Source organism: Borostomias antarcticus (assembly GCF_949987555.1).
Source record: "Borostomias antarcticus genome assembly, chromosome: 18".
NCBI lineage: Eukaryota > Metazoa > Chordata > Actinopteri > Stomiiformes > Stomiidae > Borostomias > Borostomias antarcticus.
This window is the reverse complement of record NC_140251.1, coordinates 17,864,789-17,885,907: the sequence shown is the minus strand read 5'-3', so window position 1 is coordinate 17,885,907 and position 21,119 is coordinate 17,864,789. Positions and strand designations below refer to the sequence as shown.

Here is a 21,119-nt window from a genome sequence, read left to right as displayed (position 1 = left end):
GTTTCCGTGTTAGTGCAGGTCGTTGGGTTGTGTGAGTGTGGCGGGACGGGGGAGGTGATGGGGATGGAGAATGGAGAGCATGGAATAGAGATGTCATCAAGATATCTCACTCCAACCCCACTGTGAACCTGCAGTCTCAGCTGTGCTAGGCCCAAAGTCCACATGTTATTTCAAATAGACTGGCCGACAGAAATGACACATACTGTAGGTGTGTCGGGTTAACACATCTGCCGCTATTGTAAATAAATGAATAGGTGATCCTTTGATGTATGCAGAACAATGCTCAACACGTTCTACCAGTCTGTTGTAGCGAGTGCCATCTTTGTGGCTGGGTGCTGTGGCAGCGGTATCAAAGCAGTGGACCCTAAAGCTTCATTTATACTCAATCGATAAGTGTCATACGACAAATGTCTGTCAACAGAAAAAACATCTCGACCGACATTTAGCATTTATATTTCAGCAAAGTGTCTGATCACCTCCAAGGTAACTTGCAGACGTTGATTGGCTGATTGATCCATGGCAACGAAGGTGCCTTCAATCTAGCTATCCAATCACAGCTGTGCGACAAAAGTGACAGCGTCTGCGACATTAGAAAGTTTGGTGGGTGCAAGACACCCCTGTCCGACACAATAAAGTGTCAACAGTGACGTCATTTCTGTCTGTCGACACTTTCAAAAGTGTCGTACGACGAAGTATAAATCGGTCTTAGCAGGATGGACAAGCTGATCCGGAGGGCGGGCTCGGTCCTGGGGGGTCAGCCTGGCTCTGTCCTGGGGGTCAGTCTGGCTCTGTCCTGGGGTCAGCCTGGCTCTGTCCTGGGGGTCAGTCTGGCTCTGTCCTGGGGGTCAGCCTGGCTCTGTCCTGGGGTCAGCCTGGCTCTGTCCTGGGGGTCAGTCTGGCTCTGTCCTGGGGGGTCAGTCTGGCTCTGTCCTGGGGGGGTCAGCCTGGCTCGGTCCTGGGGGTCAGCCTGGCTCTGTCCTGGGGTTCAGTCTGGCTCTGTCCTGGGGGTCAGTCTGGCTCGGTCCTGGGGGTCAGTCTGGCTCTGTCCTGGGGGTCAGTCTGGCTCTGTCCTGGGGGTCAGCCTGTCTCTGTCCTGGGGGTCAGTCTGGCTCTGTTCTGGGGGTCAGTCTGGCTCTGTCCTGGGGGTCAGCCTGGCTCGGTCCTGGGGGTCAGCCTGGCTCTGTCCTGGGGGTCAGCCTGGCTCTGTCCTGGGGGTCAGCCTGGCTCGGTCCTGGGGGTCAGCCTGGCTCGGTCCTGGGGGTCAGTCTGGCTCTGTCCTGGGGGTCAGCCTGGACTCAGTGAACGTAGTTGCGGAGAGAGGAATGCTGGCGAGTCTGAGAGCCATCATGAACAATGTGTCCCACCCTCTCATACATGACATCGTGGTCAAACAGAGGAGCACCTTCAGCTGCGGACTGGTCCTGCCATGGTGCTATAGAGGTCCTTCCTACCGACCAGCATCAGCTGATCAATGCCTCCCCTGACTGGCTGGACACCATGAGCCTGAACCAGCTTGGAGGGAACCAAGACAGTTTGTATTTGGTGCCAAGACTTTTCTTGGACAAGACACTTCACTTTTTAGTTTTCAACATAACACACACATTATTTGATTTTACTGACACTGGTGTAACGGTACACACTTTCACTTTTGTGTGTGTGTGTGTGTGTGTGTGTGTGTGTGTGTGTGTGTGTGTGTGTGTGTCAGACAATAGGTGATTAATGCCAGTCTGTTTCCTGTGGCGAGTCTCTCTGTCTGTTGCTTTTGGCACTTTGTCTGTCCCTACTGACTACATACTGTAGATAATTTAATGATCCCCCTAGGGGGACATTTTAGGTGTCAGCAGTGGAAAATTGTAACAACCATTGGACATGCAGAATATGCATAGTAGCAATAAGCATAAAATGAAGAAGAACAAGGACTATATAAAGTCAAGATAGAAATTATGCACACCCCTTTCACCTTCCCCACGTGTAATTACGTTATTGACTTATTCTACAGTAGATTGAGTTCATGTTTTGCCTCAAACTTCTACACACAATAGCCTATAATGATGAAGTTTTTAGAAAATATGCAATTGTATTTTACTGACAAAAATAGGTTATGTAGGGGTTACATACTGTATATGTACACACGCTTAGCCTAGTAAATGGTTGATGCACCTTTGAAAGCGATTACAGCGTCAAGGCATCTTGGGAAAGAAGCTACAAGCTTGGTACACTTGTTTTCTGGAGAATTTTGCCCATTTCTCTCGGCATATCCTTGCAAGCTCCGTCAGGTTGGATGGGGACCATCGGTATATACCGTACAGTATCCATTTTCAGCTCTTTCCTCAGATGTTCAATTGGATTCAGGTCTGGGCTCTGGCTGGGCCGCTCAAGGACATTCACAGACTTTCTCCGAAGTCACTCCTTTGTTGTCTGTTTGTGCTTCGGGTTGTTGTCCTGTTGGAAGGTAAAACCTCGCCCCAGTCTGAGGTCCAGAGCGCTCTGCAGCAGGTTTTCTTCATGTATCTCGGTTTCCATCTATCAGAACTAGTCGCCCTCTTCCCGCTGCTGAATTTCATCACCACATCATGATGCTGCCACTGCCATGCTTCACTGTAGGGATGGTATTAGCCTGGTGATGGTACCACCATGCTTCACTGTAGGGATGGTATTAGCCTGGTGATGATACCACCATGCTTCACTGTGGGGAGGGTATTAGCCCGGTGATGATACCTCCATGCTTCACTGTAGGGATGGTATTAACCAGGTGATGATACCACCATGCTTCACTGTAGGGATGGTATTAACCAGGTGATGATACCTCCATGCTTCACTGTAGGGATGGTATTAGACCAGTGATGATACCACCATGCCTTCACTGTAGGGATGGTATTAGCCTGGTTTCCTCCAGATGTGACGCTTTGTATTCAGGCCAAAATGTTCAATTTTGGTTTCATCAAACCAGAGAATCTTGATTGGTTCCAAACTTCTTCCATTTACGAATGATGATGGCCACTGTGCTCTTTGGGATCTGTAAAGCTGCCAAAATGTTTCCATACCCTTACCCATACCCTGACCCATACCCTGACCCATACCCTCCAGATCTAGGCCTTAACACAATCCTGTTTCTGAGGTCTGCAGATAGTTCCTTTGACCCCATGGCTTGGACTTCGCTCTGACATGCACTGGTCACACTTTAGAATAAATGTGCCTTATAAATAGTTAATACATCATTCACAAACTGTTAGTTAATGAGTTCTTAATGACTTATTAAATGTTTGTTAATAAATGGTTAATGAACTATGGCTTATAAATAGTTAATAGATCATGAACAAGCAATTAGTTAACTACTTACTAATGACTAATTAAGTATTTGTTAATAGTTGATACACCTACAGTTGACCCCATCTGGCCTTCCATCGGAGGACCCATCTAACGACAAATTAATGCATGTTTACAAGTGAGGGTTCAAGTAAAAAATTATTAACACTGTAAATGAGGGAGACCTCAGTGCTTTATGAGTATAAATAAAGGTTTGAAGATTATTCATTATATAAAGGTTAGTAAATATATTTGTTAAGATCATGTCAATAGTTTATAGACCTTATTGAGACTATATTCTAAAGTTGCAACTATTCCTCATTCCCTCAACACTAGTGCACAGATGGATGGATGGATGGATGGATGGATGGATGGATGGATGGATGGATGGATGGATGGATGGATGGATGGATGGATGGATGGATGGATGACTGGAAGGAAGGTGTTAAGTTTTGAGGGTGGTGGAGGTAGGACCCAAAAGCAGATGGCAGACAGGCAGAGCAGGTTCAAAAATAAAGTTCAATTTCAAAACTCGAAAGAAAACCGAGGAACACTGAGAGTTAAACATTAACATAGTCAATGAACCGACAGAGAACAAAGGAAACAGGAGGGCATAATATACTCTGGGAGAACAATCAAGGAACAATGTACAGGTGTGCAACAAGATATAACGAGACAGGTGCACCCAGACAAGGACATGGAGGGATACCAACAAGACACCAACACAAGGACAGAGGAACTAGGACACACTAGGAAACTAGGTTTTTCAAGTAGACTAACCCTAACCCCTGACCCTAACCCCACTGGGTCATAGTAAAGTTTGTGATGCTGCAGTTAAAGATCAGGTGCTATTCAAGCATAGGCCATAGTTGAATAAGAATACAAGGCACTTCTGATATAGAATAAATGTCCGGGTGGCACCATCATGAACACTCTTTGAGTCCGAACGCATTGGTCCATGATGCAATAACATAATTGTATTCTATATCAGAAGTACCTCAGGATTACCTTCAGCTGTGAATAGAATTGAGTCAAATTAAAGCAAATCAAATCAAATTGAATCAAATCAAATCAAAGCTAACCTTATCTATTCATCAGTCATCCCATGGCGCCCCTCACTTCCATTGCATGTAAACGGAATGAGACGCTGTGCCACGTGTCATGTGCGCTCATGGGAGATGTAGGATTTATGACCAGGTTTGAGAGGCAGAAGTGACAGTGATATTTCCAGGCCATTTCCTAGCCAAGGAGAAGGATCATGTGTCATGTTTAACCTGAATGAAAAAATGAGTCAGTCTCCCCGGGCGTACAAGGTCTTGATCAGGGTGGTGTAACTCTCTCTGTGTATTCTGGGCTTGTTCAGGAGAAGCATGATAAACTAATTCTAAGTCTGTCCCGGCCACATATATCTGCCGCGTCCTCTTCTGTCACTGGGCCTCTCCTCTCCTTATTGGGTCGGTGCTGGCCGTTGATGTATGGTCCGGTTCTGCCGTGCTCAGCACCGATTTATGAGCAGGCAGAGACTGAGAGGTACTGGAGCACTGTAGGTCCAGCACTCACCAGAGAAGCGCTGGAGCCATTTAGGTCCAGTAATATCCAGCAGAACCCAGGCGGCAGCAGGGACTGTGACTGTTGAACCAGCTCAGTGGCCTTGTGGTTAGAATGTCCACCCTGAGACTGGGAGGTTGTGAGTTCGATCCCCGGCCGAGTCATACCAAAGACTATAAAAATGGTACCCGTTACCTCCCTGCTTGGCACTCAGCATCAAGGGTTGGAATTGGGGGGGCTACATCAACACTGCTCCCCCAGGGGATGGGTCAAATGCTGAGAACAAATTTCACACACTCAGGGGTGACAATCATTGGGACTTTAACCTCACACTCATGTTGTCCGCGACATTGTGATTTTTTGACAAAAAGTGATTTACAAACGTTCTGGCCAATAGATGAATGACCTGCACGGCCATGTGTGTCATTTGAAGAAGAACCAGTCTTAATGTTCCACAGCCATGACACTCCAAAACACAGGCGTGCTATGGGCGACACATGAACACACTCACAGGACCTAATGAAAAATAAACATAAAAAGTAGGAACTTTCATGGAAAAGAAAAAACTAAGGCAGCTCTTCTGGTACAAAATGAAAAAGCCTTTATGATAATTTTGTGCCAGAAGAGAACCTGCCTTAGTTTTTTTTTTTTTCCATGGTATTATGACTCCCTGCTAAAGAGCACATTCTTGGTTCACCTGCTTCAACCCACTTGAGCACACAGTCTGCTGTTTTGTAAGTAGGAACTTTATTTTGAATCGGACCAAACCTAACAAACTATTCTGTAGGTGTGAAAGCGACCAAATAATTATGCTCAAAATGTACTTTTGGTGGACTTTGTGTCGTGCTTTCCTCCACTGCGGTGGTAAAATGAACTGAGAAACAAGGCACCTTGTTTCTTTTTCTTCCTGCGTATTATTTCCCTCCTCGCAGTTTAGAGCTGTTTGTTCCGTCTTCCCCTTCATTCCCCCTCCAGTTACACACAGAAGGGCAGACATTATGCGGTGTGTTTTTAATTGGGTGACCGTGACATTGAGATATTTCTCCCTCATTGTGCATCGTGTTTTGGTTCATAGTATTACTGTATGTGAAACGTATTGGCATACGTCCAAAGCAGCCACAGTAGAAGGAATGTCCTGCAAAGAGAGAGAGAGAGAGGGGGCGGGGGGGGGGGGGGGGGGGTAAATAGGGGGGAGAGAGACTTGTGTCTTATATGGCCGTTCTCTCTCTAACTCTCTCTCTACAGGGGCCTGCTGGGGACATGTGTTCTGGGGGCAGATGCTCCAGAGTTGACATTCACAGCAGTCTATCGTTTAACTGCCACTTCCTGCCCCAGGCCTTCTGCCCATCCATCCGTCCCTCCCTCCCGCCCCTCTCCCTCTCCCTCTCTCTATCCCTCTCTTTTTTCACTCCTCCTTGGCAAATCTGCCGTTTGCCAGGAAACACTTGGCCTTCCGCCGCCCGTTCCGGTATATTAATACGTTGCTTTGTCCTTCCGTTTAATAAAAAAGAAAGAGTTTTACAATTATGTTTCCTTTTTGGCAATGCATTGGATTGGCCTTGTATCAGTGTTCTCTTGAAGAAAGTATCCATCTTTAACGTGTTTATTAAGTGCTCTGTGTAATGCCAGTGTGACAGGTAAAGGGTTTGGGGGAACATTGGGGGGACAGCTAGTATAGTTCACCACCATTCAAAAAGAATAATATTTACCTATTCACCTAAGTGTAGTCAAGATCCTCCGTAAGAAGCATTTCAGAACCATGGAAACGGGAGCGAAGTGGTGATGTAACCCTCTTTGTCAGGAAGCCCCCATGCTGCTCTGGGACCTCCATTTTATTAGTACTTATGTAGCATCCCACACACATTAGTATTCATCACTATACCTGTGCGTACACCTAAAACCGTGTGCACATTAATGGACAAACATTTACCATATGCTTAACGACCTATCCTTTAAGCCAGTATGACCGAGGGGTAGAAGGTATTGGATCATATTTGTTTTTCAATAATTCCTAGATTATAGACATCCCCCATAATGCATCTATGCAGTTTCACAGCACCTTCAGGGTAGACAATGACAGAGGGAGGATATACAGAGAGAGAGAAAGAGAGAGATAGATGAGGGAGGAGAGAGAGGGAGAGGAGTGTATTGTTTTACTACGAGTGCATCATGACGGGTGACTCTTCATCCTCTCACCCCGCCACTTAGAGGGATTGATTCCAGCTCTCCCTTATTGATGTGCGGGCCTCTAACGGAGTAGAGGATAAAGAAAGGCTCTAATGTATGTCTTTAATCCAGCACATATATTAAAGGAGGTTTTTCAAGTAGACAAATGTGATTGTGAATATGCTGGAACATGCAGAGCAAACTAAACTGACGTTCTGGGAAACTCTCTCTCTCACACACACACACACACGCACACACACACACACACACACACACACACACACACACACACACACGACTAGCCTTACCCTCCCATCCTCCCGTATGTTCGATTTCTTCGGCCATTTTGAGAAAAGTCATGTACTGATACTGACCAATGGGAACACATTTTCCTTGTATTTCCTTTGGTTCACAGTCTTCTCTACTCAATGCTAAACACTATCATGCCTACAGACCATGGCTTACTCAGAGGGATGAGGCATAGGCTAGAACTACGAGGGGCTTTATTGACCTTGCTAGGTTTGTCCAGCATTTCCTCGACTCTCCTGATTGGCCAAGCTGGGGTTCTATAACCCAGCCTTTCCAATTAAGGAAATAAAGTAGCATCTTAAATGACCTCATTAAGAGAAGTGGTCATTTGGCAGGAAGAGGAACCTTCTAGTACATAACGTCTCTGATGCTATGGGCCAGCCCTGATTACAAGGTTTCTGTCAGTGGTTTCTTCTGGAAGATCATTTAGAAGGTTTTTCTCTGGAAAGCAATCTTCCCCGACTGCCATGGCCATCGTTGTAGTTAAGAGAAATAGAGAGAGAGAGAGGGAGAGAGAGAGGGAGAGAGAGAGAGAGACGAAATAAAGAAATAAAGGGGAGATTGGAAGTGGAGTGGGGAACAGGAGTAATGCCATTGCAGTTATGGTGAAATGAGATGGATAGTGAATGCCGATGGAATGACTAGGAGCAATAATACAGTATGATGTTGATATTCAATGCTAACTGACGTGATGTTCCATTACAGTTTCCCTGCAGATGCGCCATCACGCTCTAATAGAGTTTGTTGTTGTTTTCTTCCTCTGATTTGATATTCACACTCCGTCTGAAAGATGATTGGAGTGTTGATGCCACTCAGAAAAAAAGCCTCAGAATGGAATCCGTATTAATTTCAGTGCATCTCGTTTCTGTGTGTGTGTGTGTGTGTGTGCGCGTGTGTGTGTGCGCGTGTGTGTGTGCGTGTGTGTGTGTATGTGTGTGTGTGTGTGCGTGCGTGCTTGTGTGTGTGATACGCTACTGATGAATACCGCCTGCTTCTTCTTATTGCGTTAAATCCCCCCGACTCAAAGGCATGATGCATTTTTGAAGAGGGAATATAAAATGCATCTCTTCTTTGCTGTTGGAGCTTCTGATACGGATACTGCAGTAGTCATGCTGTGTTCTCTCTCAGCCATTCTTCTAGTCTGCTCACCTCCACTGGTGTGCGGGCTTTGATCTGGTAGGGGAAGGTTGGTACTGTACACTCTTAGACCGAACTACTGCTGTATAGAAGCCTTTGTAACAGCGGTTTGTTTCAAGTTTCCAGCTAGAACCCTTTCTGGGTCAAAAACGTTTCCGAACACCACTTTACGGACCGGGAACAGAGTTCTGTCTGGAATCTTATGGATGTGAAAAGGGTTCTTTCTCTGGAACCTAGAAGGGTTTTTCTGCTTGGTGGTAATGTTGCAGCTGTGTGAATAGTTTCACGGCCAGAGTTCTCACGGTTCTCAGGGTTCTAACGGTCTCAATGGGATGGCTCGGCTGGGAATCCGTACAACCGCGCCGCTACAGAACACGTATCGCTATCCTTGTGAGCGAGACGTCGTAATAACCCCGCCGGCATCTGTCTGCGGAGCCCTGCTGTGCTCGGACTACTCCACGACCATCAGGGGAGTTTGACCTTTGATGTGGTGTGATCCGTGACTCACAGCCTCTCCTTCCCCCGTCGTGTATCAGAGCCGGAGGTCCGATTTGTCAGTCTGCCAAACGCTGGTGTTGTGCTGCACATTTGATGACCTGAGGTTGAGCTCCACAGCGAGAAGAGCAGGTCTGTGTCTCTCCCTGTAGCCCTACAGTATGCGGCCTATGATCCCCGACTGTGTCATGCTTTGACATTTCTCAAATCTGCAATAAAAAAAAATACAATTCAAAAACATTTGACATTCCTTCTCCCTAAATACCAGTATTTTCTCACGCCACAGTCGGAGTCAGGGCACCGCGGTCTAGTGCTGCCAGGCATAGGAGAGCACAACAACACAGTGCAGTAGTTGTAGTACACAACAAAGTATAGTATAGCACAGTACAGCACAAAACAGCACAGTACTACACAGTACAGGACAGGACAGTAAAGCAGATTAGTCTCATGGACATGAATGCTCACTTTTCTGGCCCCCGGGTGAAACTGTTTTTTTTGCTTCCCTCTGGAATATGTAGGGGTGGGACCTATGCCCACCCTCCCATTGCTCTCTGTAAAGCGCATTGTGTTGCCTCTGTGTAGGAAATGCGCAGTTAGATTTGATTTGATTTGATTTGAATGGGACATTGAGTCATAGAGCAGCAGTGCTGATGAGGTTTTGACTGTAGTGTACTATCCTCCTGGGCAGGGGGGCCTGGGGGGGCCGGGGCCTGGGGGGGCCTGGGGGGGCAGGGGCAGCAGCGACTGGGCCTGGGGGGGCCGGGGCAGCAGGGGGGCCTGGGGGGGCCGGGGCAGCAGGGGGGCCTGGGGGGGCCGGGGCAGCAGCGACTGGGCCAGGGGGGCCGTGCAGCAGCGACTGGGCCAGGGAAGTTACTTCCTGTTCACACGTTTCTGTTCGCTGCCAGAGAGACAAGATATTACTCCCCGGCTGACAAACGAGAGGCTGTCTAGTTATTGCTCTCAGACGTGTTAATAAATTATGAATGGCTCCAGCTCATTTATTTATCCTGCCTCCTTTTCTGATTAAACTGCCGGCGTGATGCTTGGGTAATGAAGGTCCTTTGTACGGCGGCAACATTGGGCCTAATGGCTGCCTCTCTGTCTGACTGGCTAATGAGCCACCAACTGATCAACCTAACCGTTGCTCTCTCTTTCTCTTTCCTTCTCTCTGTCCACGTCTCTCTCTCTCTCTCTCTTTCTCTCTCTCTTTCTCTCTCTATCTCTCTCTCTCTCTCTCTCTCTCCTCCAGGTCCGGTAGCAGTGATCAGTGGAGAGGAGGACTCTGCCAGTCCGCTCCATCACGTCAACCACGGCATCATTACCCCGTGCACGCTGGACGCCGGGCCGGACGCTGTGGTCATCGGGATGACCCGTATCCCCGTCATCGAGAACCCCCAGTACTTCAGACATGGACACAACTGCAACAAGCCCGCCACCTGTGAGTACAGAAGTAGAACACAATACACTCCTAAAGAATAATAATAATAATAACAATAATAATTACAATAATAACAACAACAACAACAACAATAATAATAATAATTTATTATTATTATTACTATTATACTTAGTAAAAATGCATTGAATCTGCCTCTGAAGACAGTAACTGATGAGTCATCCCATTTGATATTCCGCTTCCAGAACACACACACACACACACACACACACACACACACACACACACACACACACACACACACACACACACTTCTCTAAACAATTATTGTATTGGTTTCTTTTCAAATCTTACTCACATAGGGCTCCTTCTTTGCTGAATGCCTGCCAATGAAAAGTGTGTCTGAAGAGAAAGCAAACAAAAAATGTTTCTCTCTTCAAATGTGCTTTTCCTGTAATGTCTGTTTGAAATGCTGGGCTGCCTGTTGGCTGGGCCTGGGCAGTCTGTCTGTCTGTTGCCTGGGCCTGGGCAGTCTGTCTGTCTGTTGGCTGGGCCTGGGCAGTCTGTCTGTCTGTTGGCTGGGCCTGGGCCGTCTGTCTGTGTCTGTGTCTGTGTCTGTGTCTGTGTCTGTGTCTGGGCCTGGGCAGTCTGTCTGTCTGTGTCTGTGTCTGTGTCTGTGGCTGTGGCTGTGGCTGTGGCTGGGCCTGGGCAGTCTGTCTGTCTGTGTCTGGGCCTGGGCAGTCTGTCTGTCTGTGTCTGGGCCTGGGCAGTCTGTCTGAATGTTGGCTGGGCCTGGGCAGTCTGTCTGTCTGTTGGCTGGGCCTGGGCGGTCTGTCTGTCTGTCTGTCTGTGTCTGGAGAGTCAACAGAATTGGTCACCTCTGTCTGGAGACGTGCTATAACACTAAAACACGTTTATGAGTTTGAGCTACTGTAGCAAACGAGCAAAATAATATCTTTGTGGATACCATATAGTTAAATATCAATATGAAAATAACAATGATATTTATACATACATATTCACTTGGACTGTATTTAGTGTTCATAATCTTCCTGTAAAGAACTCCCCAACTGCTGGAAGCGGCCCCACTATATTTAATTTTTTTCTGTCCTATGTTATTTCCCTATACTGACTGTTGAATCTGCTGCCAAGAAAAGGAAGCCACACCCACACATTCACCCCTGGAAGAAACCCTGTTATACACACACCTGTTATAATTAGCAACCCATTTTTGTACACTTCACTCGTTCTCCCCTCCACTGCTGGCAAACAACACTTCTGTGTGCGTCTTCTGGTTTAGAACCACACTCAATAAAGTGTTATCTGGAACACCATCTCCACTCTCCACCATCGTTCAGTCAGCCACCTGTCACCTACTGGCTTGCTCCCAAAACGGTCACACCTACCACCATAACCTATACAGTTTCTTCACTTCCAAACAAAAAATAGACAAAACAAATCACAATTTCCATCCTCTAATCCAGTCCCACTGTTCTTTAACCTCCGTTTATTAGTTTTATTCAGTTCATTCTGTCCATTTGTTGTTAGTCTCATTTCAGGTTACTTTTTAGGTAGTCTATAATGTCCAATGTTTTGCTTCAGCTATTCAAAACTGGGATGCCAACTATTTTACTGACTCTCTTTCCACATCCACCGTTCCACCCATTGACCCTTTAAGTTACAATGGATTAATGATGAGAAAACAGATGAGAAACATTCAATTCATCACATTATAATACTCTTTCGTCTACCCCTGCCTATAAAGGGCACTTTGATCATTTGATCCTTAATTTCAGTTCAAATACACCTATACTTCAGATCACAGGGAGAGAGTGAGAGAGTGAGAGAGAGAGAGAGAGAGAGAGAGAGAGAGAGAGAGAGAGAGATGAGAATTAACACACTATCGAGTGCCGTACTGTACATAGCCCGGGGAAATTCATTGTGAAATTCACTTTCTTAACCTGAGCACTTGCAGGCGCATTTAATGTTCTTCCAGTGTGTTCTTTGATGCCACATGAGACAACGAGTCACTGCTTTCCCACGGGACACATCGATGTCGTTTTAAGCTGTGCTCGTAAATGACTATGAATGAGTGATCTGCAGTGGCGTTCCCGAAAACCGTCTGGTTCGCCGAGAGAGACTCCGCCTCCTCTCTGAGTTAGAGACAGCAGGCCCTGCCTGAGACTCCGCCTCCTCTCTGAGTTAGAGACAGCAGGCCCTGCCTGAAACTCCGCCTCCTCTCTGAGTTAAAGACAGCAGGCCCTGCCTGAGACTCCGCCTCCTCTCTGAGTTAAAGACAGCAGGCCCTGCCTGAGACTCCGCCTCCTCTCTGAGTTAAAGACAGCAGACCCTGCCTACGCTCGGCTCCGCCGCGGGGCTTCTGCCCCGGCTTATTTACAGCCAGGCTGAGCTCCAATGGAAAGGCCTGTTCTTGCTAGCGACGTCGTTACTCTGCCTGTCTCCCCAGAGCCCGGGGAGAGCGTGGAGGAGAGGAGGAGCACGGCTGGCACTCTCTGCGTCTTTATGGAGACATCAATCTGGCCGAGCCCCTCGGTCCTCCCTTACCGTCAGCCCTGATGAACAATCATATCAGTCAGCTGGAAGTCACCTTGTGTGGCTTATCACCAGCCGTACTCCTATCCACTCTCCCGCTCTGGCGGTACATCCAGTCGGAAGGCAACAACAAGCATCGCTGCCTCTCTCTGTCTCTCTGAGAGGCTGAAAAATGATCTTAGTTTTCTTAGTATTCCGATAGTCGTACACATGCATAGTCCCCCCTTGTAGGCTTAAATAAAATGGAAGTGCACCTTTCATACCTGCAACCTCGTCGCCTTTCGGCTACAATCATCGGTTTTGGTGTCAACTAGGTCATTGACATTGGGGGGAGGTGGGGGGAGGTTGACGCTGGGTGAGTGAGGGGAGAATGACTGCGATTGCGCATTATCAGTTTGTCCTTCCCACCGGTGTTCAGGCTAGCATCAATCTAATTGGTTAGTGTCGTTTTAGTAATTCTGTGCCATTTCTATGGGACGATCGGAACTTTGATCTCATCTGCTACGTTAGGTCCGTTTGAAGTCGAGACACCTTCTACCCTCGAGCCTTGAACCTGATGAATGGAAACCTTACCTAAAATCAAGGTAACGCTTTTTGGACAAGAAAGAACCTGGTTCAGTTACAGGTATTGTGGCTTGTCATCATTGTATAAGGTGATAATTTTATTAACCAAACATGTAGCTATCTTTTCTGACCATCTTTCCAGAATGTTCCTGCTAGCCTAACTAGCTAACGTTAGCCTTGTTCCTCGAAGTGCTGATTAACTGGAACTGACTGACTGACTGACTCGCAGCTAGGCATCCAATACTGTGATGTTTTCATCATAAATTATTTGGAAACTACATGTGTCTTTTCAACCTGGTCTCACTTGGCAGACTTCAGAATTAAACGTTTGTCCATCGCCTCCAAACGTCATTTCTAGATGGCCTCCAAACATCATTTCTAGACGGCATCATACAAATGATAAAAATAATGTATATGCGTGGAGGCGCTTGGGCAGCGAGCATTGAGCAATTCCCCTGCGCGCCTGCACACCTCCAACGCCGTCCGAGTAGCTCCACTCCTGGGTCCAGTTTCGTAAATTAGCTAGCTAGCAAACTAGCATTAGCTAGCGTTAGAATACGAGCTAAATAATGCCAACAGTAGCTATAAGAACAGTAGCTCATGCTAGCTAATAATAATGACACTAACAATGTGAGCTAGTTAATAATTACAGTAAGAATGTGAACTAGTTGGCTAGCTAGTAGTGTTGTTTGCTAGTTGCTTGTAAAACGTTGTTGTTGTTTGCTAGTTTCGCCAGCTAGTTGTCCCACCAAAGTTGTTTGACCCACCCAGACTACCCTCAAAAGCGCTTGCAAATGTATACCCCTCTTCTATGACGTGTTCCAATGTGAACAACCAACCACAAAACTCTGAGAACAACCAATCAAAAACTTGCTATCCCATGTCGTCTGCCGACGTTTATAACTGTATGATGCCATCTAGAAATGACGTTTGGAGGCAATGGACAAACGTTGAATTCTGAAGTCTGCCAAGTGAGACCAGGCTTTTATCCCTTACCTTTGTCCAGACACAAAAGTTGAACCAATTGCAGCAAAATAGCTAACGTTACAGAAATCATCAGTGTAACTGCACTGACCGCTACCATTAATATTATAGAAGCTACTGCGAGTTGTTGTGCACTCCTGTGCTAACTGACTATACCGCTCTTATGCAGGATTAGCATTGGAAGCATTGGAACTGATGTGTCCAGGCGACAAGACATATCTTAATTTATCAGACATTATTTCATGTAATTTCAATTCACATATATGTCAGTGGCATGACTAGCTTCCGTCCTACCAGTCCTGAACAGAAACAAGCCAGCCACGGACATAAGCCAGGCTGGACCTGGCCTGGTTTTGAGAGGCAAGTAAGAAAGAGTAATTGGTTGAAATAAACCATTACCAGAGTAAATGATCAAGTATTATTTTATAAAATATTATATAAAATCTCTCTTTTTAGGAAAAACTCCATTATTATTGAAACTCTGATTAAAAATGCTTCAACAGGGATATATCTAATTGTATAATATGGGATGGATATACTATGTGCCTAGCATGAGCCGTGTATCTACTCACACACTGAAATTTGAGTTTCAAAATGCTCCGAAAATCTTAATTTGCGTATTAAAATCCCAAAAATGTTATTCTGGGGGATGATGCCCCCGGACCCCCCTATCTGAACTTAGTATCGGATCTTGTCCCTTTTTCACTACTCTGCAGTTTGCAGGTCTGACCTTTAAAGCAGCCGGTTGAGTGAAATCTCAAACTGAAACCTTTAACTGATGCATGAATCTGACTGGATCCTCTCCATCTGCGAGGCGGTGAATCAGGTATTTGTGCTTGGATCCAGATCCAGAACTACAACTCTGTTAACCTGCAGGACTGTCAGACTACCTGCAGAACCTGGGCTGATAGGATCATACCCCACACTGGGTCGGGAACCTGACACCTGCTGGAGGGATGTCTGGAGCATTAATCCTGATTAGTGACACACGGAAGACAGGACAGGTCTTCTGCTATGGCTGGGGCTCTTGGTGACAAATTGGCTCCTTATGCATGCCAACGCACACAATCACACACACGCATACATAGGCATGCAGTCACAATCACACAAGCATTTGCTCAATTTTCTTTTTGCAAATCATCTTGCTAAATTGCAAGGTGATAACAATCATTATGACAAAGATAACTGTCTTTATAGCCTGTGTTTTGTGTCTGTGAGCCTCTTGATCCTCCACAATAGACCAGTAGACCCCATCCTGCTCCGGCCCGCCCCCCAACTCCTCACTACCTACACCTCCTATCCTTCACCCCTCCACACCCATCTCCTCTCCTCTCCTGTTTTCTGCTCTCCTCCCCTCTTCTTTCCTCTCTTCCCCTCCTGTATCTTCTCCTCTCATCTGCTCTGCTCTCTTTTCCTCTCCTCCCATCCCCTCCTCTCCTCTCCTCTCCTCTCCTCTCCTCTCCTCTCCTCTCCTCTCCTCTCCTCTCCTCTCCTCTCCTCTCCTCTCCTCTCCTCTCCTCCCCTCTCCTCTCCTCTCCTTTCCTCTCGTCTCGTCTCCTCCCCTCTCCACCCTCTACTTCCTACATTCCTCCACTCCTCCTCCCCACCCCCCGTTTCCTGCACTTTCAGTCCCAGTGACCGGTGACCCCCACACACATCACAAGCCACAGATGAACTGGGTCCAAAATCATTTAAGAGAGAGAGATTGTGTGTAATCTTCTTCCATCACCCTGCTCCTGGGGTCTCAGCCCTCTTCCCTCCACCCCACGTACCCCTCCTGCTACTCACTGCTCCCCTCCCCTCTCCTCCCCTCCCCAATCATCTCTTTTCCCTTCTCCTCCCCTCTCATCTTTCCTCCCTTCTCCTCTCCTCCTCTCTCTTCTCCTCTCTCTTCTCCTCCCCTCTCATCTCTCCTCCCTTCTCCTCTCCTCCTCTCTCTTCCCCTCCTCTCTCCTCATCTCTCCTCCCTTCTCCTCTCTTCCCTTCTCCTCTCCTCCTCTCTCTTCTCCTCCCCTCTCCTCTCTCCTCCCCTCTTATCTCTCCTCCCCTCTCATCTCTCCTCCCTTCTCCTCTCCTCCTCTCTCTTCTCCTCCCCTCTCATCTCTCCTCCCCTCTCATCTCTCTTCCCCTCTCATCTCCCCCTCCTCCCCTCTCATCTCTCCTCCCTTCTCCTCTCCTCCTCTCTCTTCCCCTCCCCTCTCTCATCTCTCCTCATCTCTCCTCCCCTCTCCTCTTTCCTCCCCTCTCAACTCTCCTCCCCTCTCATGTCTCCTCATATCTCCTCCAATCTCATCTCTCCTCATCTCTCCTCCCCTCTCATCTCTCCTCATCTCTCCTCCCCTCTCATCTCTCCTCATCTCTCCTCCCCTCTCATCTCTCCTCCCTTCTCCTCCGCTCTCATCTCTCCTGCCCTCTCCTCCCCTCTCATCTATTTTCTCCTCTCTTCCCATCTCCTCCCCTCGCATCTCTCCTCCCCTCTCATCTCTCTTCTCCTCTCCTCTCATCTCTTTTCTCCTCTCTCCTCTCTTCTCCTCTCCTCCCCTCTCATCTCCCCTCTCTTCTCCTCCATCCATCTCTGTCTGGATCTGGCGGCTCACTGGCCCAAAACCAACCCCTCCAGGACCCAGCCAGGGAAATACTGCAACTTGTTATAAATGCTCCATTTAGCTCAAGGGTTGTCTGGCAGTCAGACTGGTTTGTATTGAAGGGGACAGTGTGAAGGAGAAGAAAGACAGTCCATGTTTAGGTCACATATTGAGGCCCTTTTCCACATAATAAAAGCCTACATTTCTACTATTCATCTCCAGCATACTTGTTTTCAACAAAAGCAATGATCGATAAAATAGCTTTGCTTATTGGGTGTGTGAGATGTGCATTTTTATATACAGGATGTCATCCTTTCCTTTTCTTGTTGTCCTAAGTCTTGTGAATAGTTAACACAGGTGAATGCAAATGTGTGTCTCCTGACTCACTGATTAAACATGTTTTAATCGCGGCCCAACAGTGAGAGTAGTCTAACCTTGGTGGGTCCTCTACTGCCCTGCTACGCCTTTCAACCTCTCCTCCCCTCCTCCCCCCTTCTCCTCCCCTCCTCCTCATCATGCCCTGTACACCATTCACCGTCTCCTCCTCTTCTCTGTTCTCCTCCTTTCCTTCCCCCCTCCCTCTGCTCTCCTCTCCCCCTCCTCTCCTCTCTGGCCTCTCCTCTCCTCTCTGGCCTCTCCTCTCCCCCTCCTCTCCTCTCTGGCCTCTCCTCTCCCCCTCCTCTACTCTCTGGCCTCTCCTCTCCCCCTCCTCTCTGGCCTCTCCTCTCCCCCTCCTCTACTCTCTGGCCTCTCCTCTCCACCTCCCCTCCTCTCTGGCCTCTCCTCTCCCCCTCCTCTCCTCTCCTCCTCCTCTCCTCTCTGGCCTCTCCTCTCCCCCTCCTCTCCTCTCCTCTCCCCCTCCTCTCCCCCTCCTCTCCTCTCCTCTCCCCCTCCTCTCCTCTCCTCTCTCTCCTTTCCTCTCCAGGCTCAATGAAGGTTAGAGTATGTTTCACACGTCATTGCTCAGGGCGACCAGCTCGTATGGTGTTCGTGTGATTGGCATGTTTGCTTGCAGGGTTCTTCAGCCTTCAAGAGCCTGCAGCTGCTCTGCAGCCCTCTGTCAAAACAAGCCTAATACATCTATGATACCTCCCTCTTTCTATGTTTTGGTCTCTCTCTTCGTTCTCCCTCTCTTTTCTCTGCCATCCCTCGCTCTTCACTCCCTTCATCCATGTAGTAGATGGTTATATAAGCAAAAGCCACTTCAGGCGCCTCTTAACCAGTGTCTGACATTTTAGCCGAGAGAGAGAGAGAGAGAGAGAGAGAGAGACAGATACAGAGAGAGAACGACAGATACAGAGAGAGAGACACAGAGAGAGAGAGAGAGAGAGAACGACATATACAGAGAGAGAGACAGAGAGAGAGAGAGAGAGAGAGAACGCCAGATACAGAGAGAGAGACTGTTGAGATGTGCCCTCAAATTATTAATGTTTATTCGTTTTGGTTGTGTTATTTATGATGGGCAAACTTAATGTTCTGTTTATTGATTGATTGCTTTAGTTTTTCTAACGATGCACTGATTAACTAATGACAGCCACTGTGTGTTTCTGGGCGTGGTCAATAAAGGTCTCCCTCACCACAGTTGACTTACCTGATCAGCTGTGCGTGCGGTGAGCAGTGACAAGTAGCAGAACGTCTCCCTCGTGTCCTTCTTTATTTTCCCTATCTAGTTCCTCCGTCAGTTCGGTGCTTATTTTATTATTGGGTTCAGAATGCAGTGCTGTAGCCTATACTGCTAACAGAGAGAGAGAGAGAGAACGACAGATACAGTGAGAGAGAACGACAGATACAGAGAGAGAGAGAACGACAGATACAGAGAGAGAGAGAGAGAGAGAACGACAGATACAGAGAGAGAGAGAACGACAGATACAGAGAGAGAGAGAAAGAACAACAGATACAGAGAGAGAGAGAACGACAGATACAGAGAGAGAGAGAGAGAGAGAGAGAGAACGACAGATACAGAGAGAGAGAGAGAACGACAGATACAGAGAGAGAGACAGAGCGAGAGAGAGAATGACAGAGAGAGCGAGAGATAGAAAGAGAACGACAGATACAGAGAGACAGAGCGAGAGATAGAGAGAGAGAACGACAGAGACAGCGAGAGAGAGAGAGAACGACATACAGAGAGAGTGAGAGATAGAGAGAACGACAGAGAGAACGACAGATACAGAGAGAGAGAGAGGCATTGATCCCTGACGTTGCCTTTCCACTGGATGTGTTCTCCATTATTTATCACCTGATTCTGAATGGTGGGTGGGAGAAAGATCAATCCTGCTCTGATCTCACTTAGACTTAAACTGACTTGGACTCAGACTGATTTAGACTTAAACTGACTTAGACTCGGACTGACTTAGACTTAAACTGACTTAGACTTAAACTGACTTAGACTCAGACTGACTTAGACTTAAACTGACTTAGACTTAAACTGACTTAGACTCAGACTGACTTAGACTCAGACTGACTTAGACTTAAACTGATTTAGACTTAAACTGACTTAGACTCGGACTGACTTAGACTAAGACGTAGACAACTTTAATGTCCTCAAGGACAAAAAAATATCTTTATTCGTCAGGCGCGGTGGCAAAACATACACTGGAATGACAGGGGCGTCCACCGATGAAATACTTCTCTGCTCTTCACGCACCCTGTCGTCCTTCCCCCATGCGCTCCTGTCCGTCTCCGTGGCTGGTCTGATGATGGTCTGAACGACCGAATTGTTCTTTTCACTTTGTCACTTTGCACTTGTTCGTGTTTTTTTAATTAAAAAAACTCTTCTTTTTTTTTTTTTTACCTCAGATGGCTCCTGATTTTTATCAGTGTGCGGGGTCGTTCCTCATTTGAATTTTCCACCACTCGTCTGAGAAGTAAACATAATTTGGCAGTTCCATGTAAGCCTCTCCGCTGGTGCGTGGTGCTTGCGTTTATCCGTCAGAGTTCACCCTATGAGCAGTCACCACTGATGAGATCACCCAGGACATTTGCATAAAGCTGTCGTTCAGCAGTCGAGAGCCTGCGCACTCGTGATTGGGCGGATGAAGTGCGTCGCCTCCAGCCGCCGCTTGTGGTCAACAATCGAGGGAGATTGGGAGCATGTGGGAGGACAAGTTGTTGCCATGGCAACCACTTCATTTCCAATCACGATTGACAGTTTTTTTTACAATCCCTTAAGCACTAATTTCAGAACCTCAATGTAATTTTTCACAACTCTAGACGCAAAACTCAAAACGGTCATCCCTTGTAACACAGGCTGTCCAATGCTCAAAACATTGCATTGTGCCTCCATATCTTTAAAGAAACCTTACAGCTGCAGAATCACTGTTTCAAATAACGCATTGTATCATGAAATACCATATGAACTTAATTTAGATCACCCACACACAAGATACAGATCATTTCATTGTTTATTGTTTCAAACAATCATTAAATATTGTAGTACAACATATGTGAATCATGTTTCATTATGCTACTACATCACTAAACGGTTAACTGAAATTTATTGAAGAAATACCACCTAGATTTATTTGAATCAAAGCAAAAATAATTGGCTACCAAAAAAAAAAATTACTGTAAAATGTTGTAGTTGTTGTTTTTTGTTGTTGTTTTTTTTAAATCACAGTACAGTAATCAATCCAAAAAGGATTCATTATTGTACTGCATTTCTATCCATCAACCCTGTCTTGTGGATCAGGCCATAGGCTCTCATCCACATCACAGTTGATGTTTTCATTAGCCAAACATCTAAAATATCAAAATAAATAAAGTTATTAAAAAATGCAAAAATAAAACTTCCCCCCATTTATTCAATTGTTTAAAAAATATACAACTGTGTTACAAGGGATGACCATTTTGAGTATTGTGTTTGGAGTTGTGAAAAATGACATTAAGTGCTAATTAATGTGAAATTGGTGCTAAAGGGATTGTAAAAAGCTGTAACTCAAACAAGCAGTCTGCGAGCGTTGGAACTTTTAAATAGAGTTGGCTCGGTCGGCCGGCTGTTGTCGTCAACATCTGGGATAGAAGTTGCAAACTAATTAGGATGATGTCTGGGTCCTTCTCAACCCAGCTGAGTGTGTGTG

The 21,119-nt window shown here is 46.7% G+C and overlaps 1 protein-coding gene across 1 annotated transcript in view; it reads left to right on the top strand.

The window, feature by feature from the left end:
• LOC311321175 (NT-3 growth factor receptor-like) overlaps positions 1-21,119 on the top strand; it is a gene marked incomplete at both ends in the record, with an annotated part of 213,357 nt that overhangs the window by 169,152 nt on the left and 23,086 nt on the right. Inside the window, one exon of the mRNA XM_084453109.1 lies at positions 10,211-10,399. Within this exon, the coding sequence (XP_084309235.1) occupies positions 10,211-10,399 (189 nt within the window). The remainder of the gene's footprint in view (positions 1-10,210; positions 10,400-21,119) is intronic.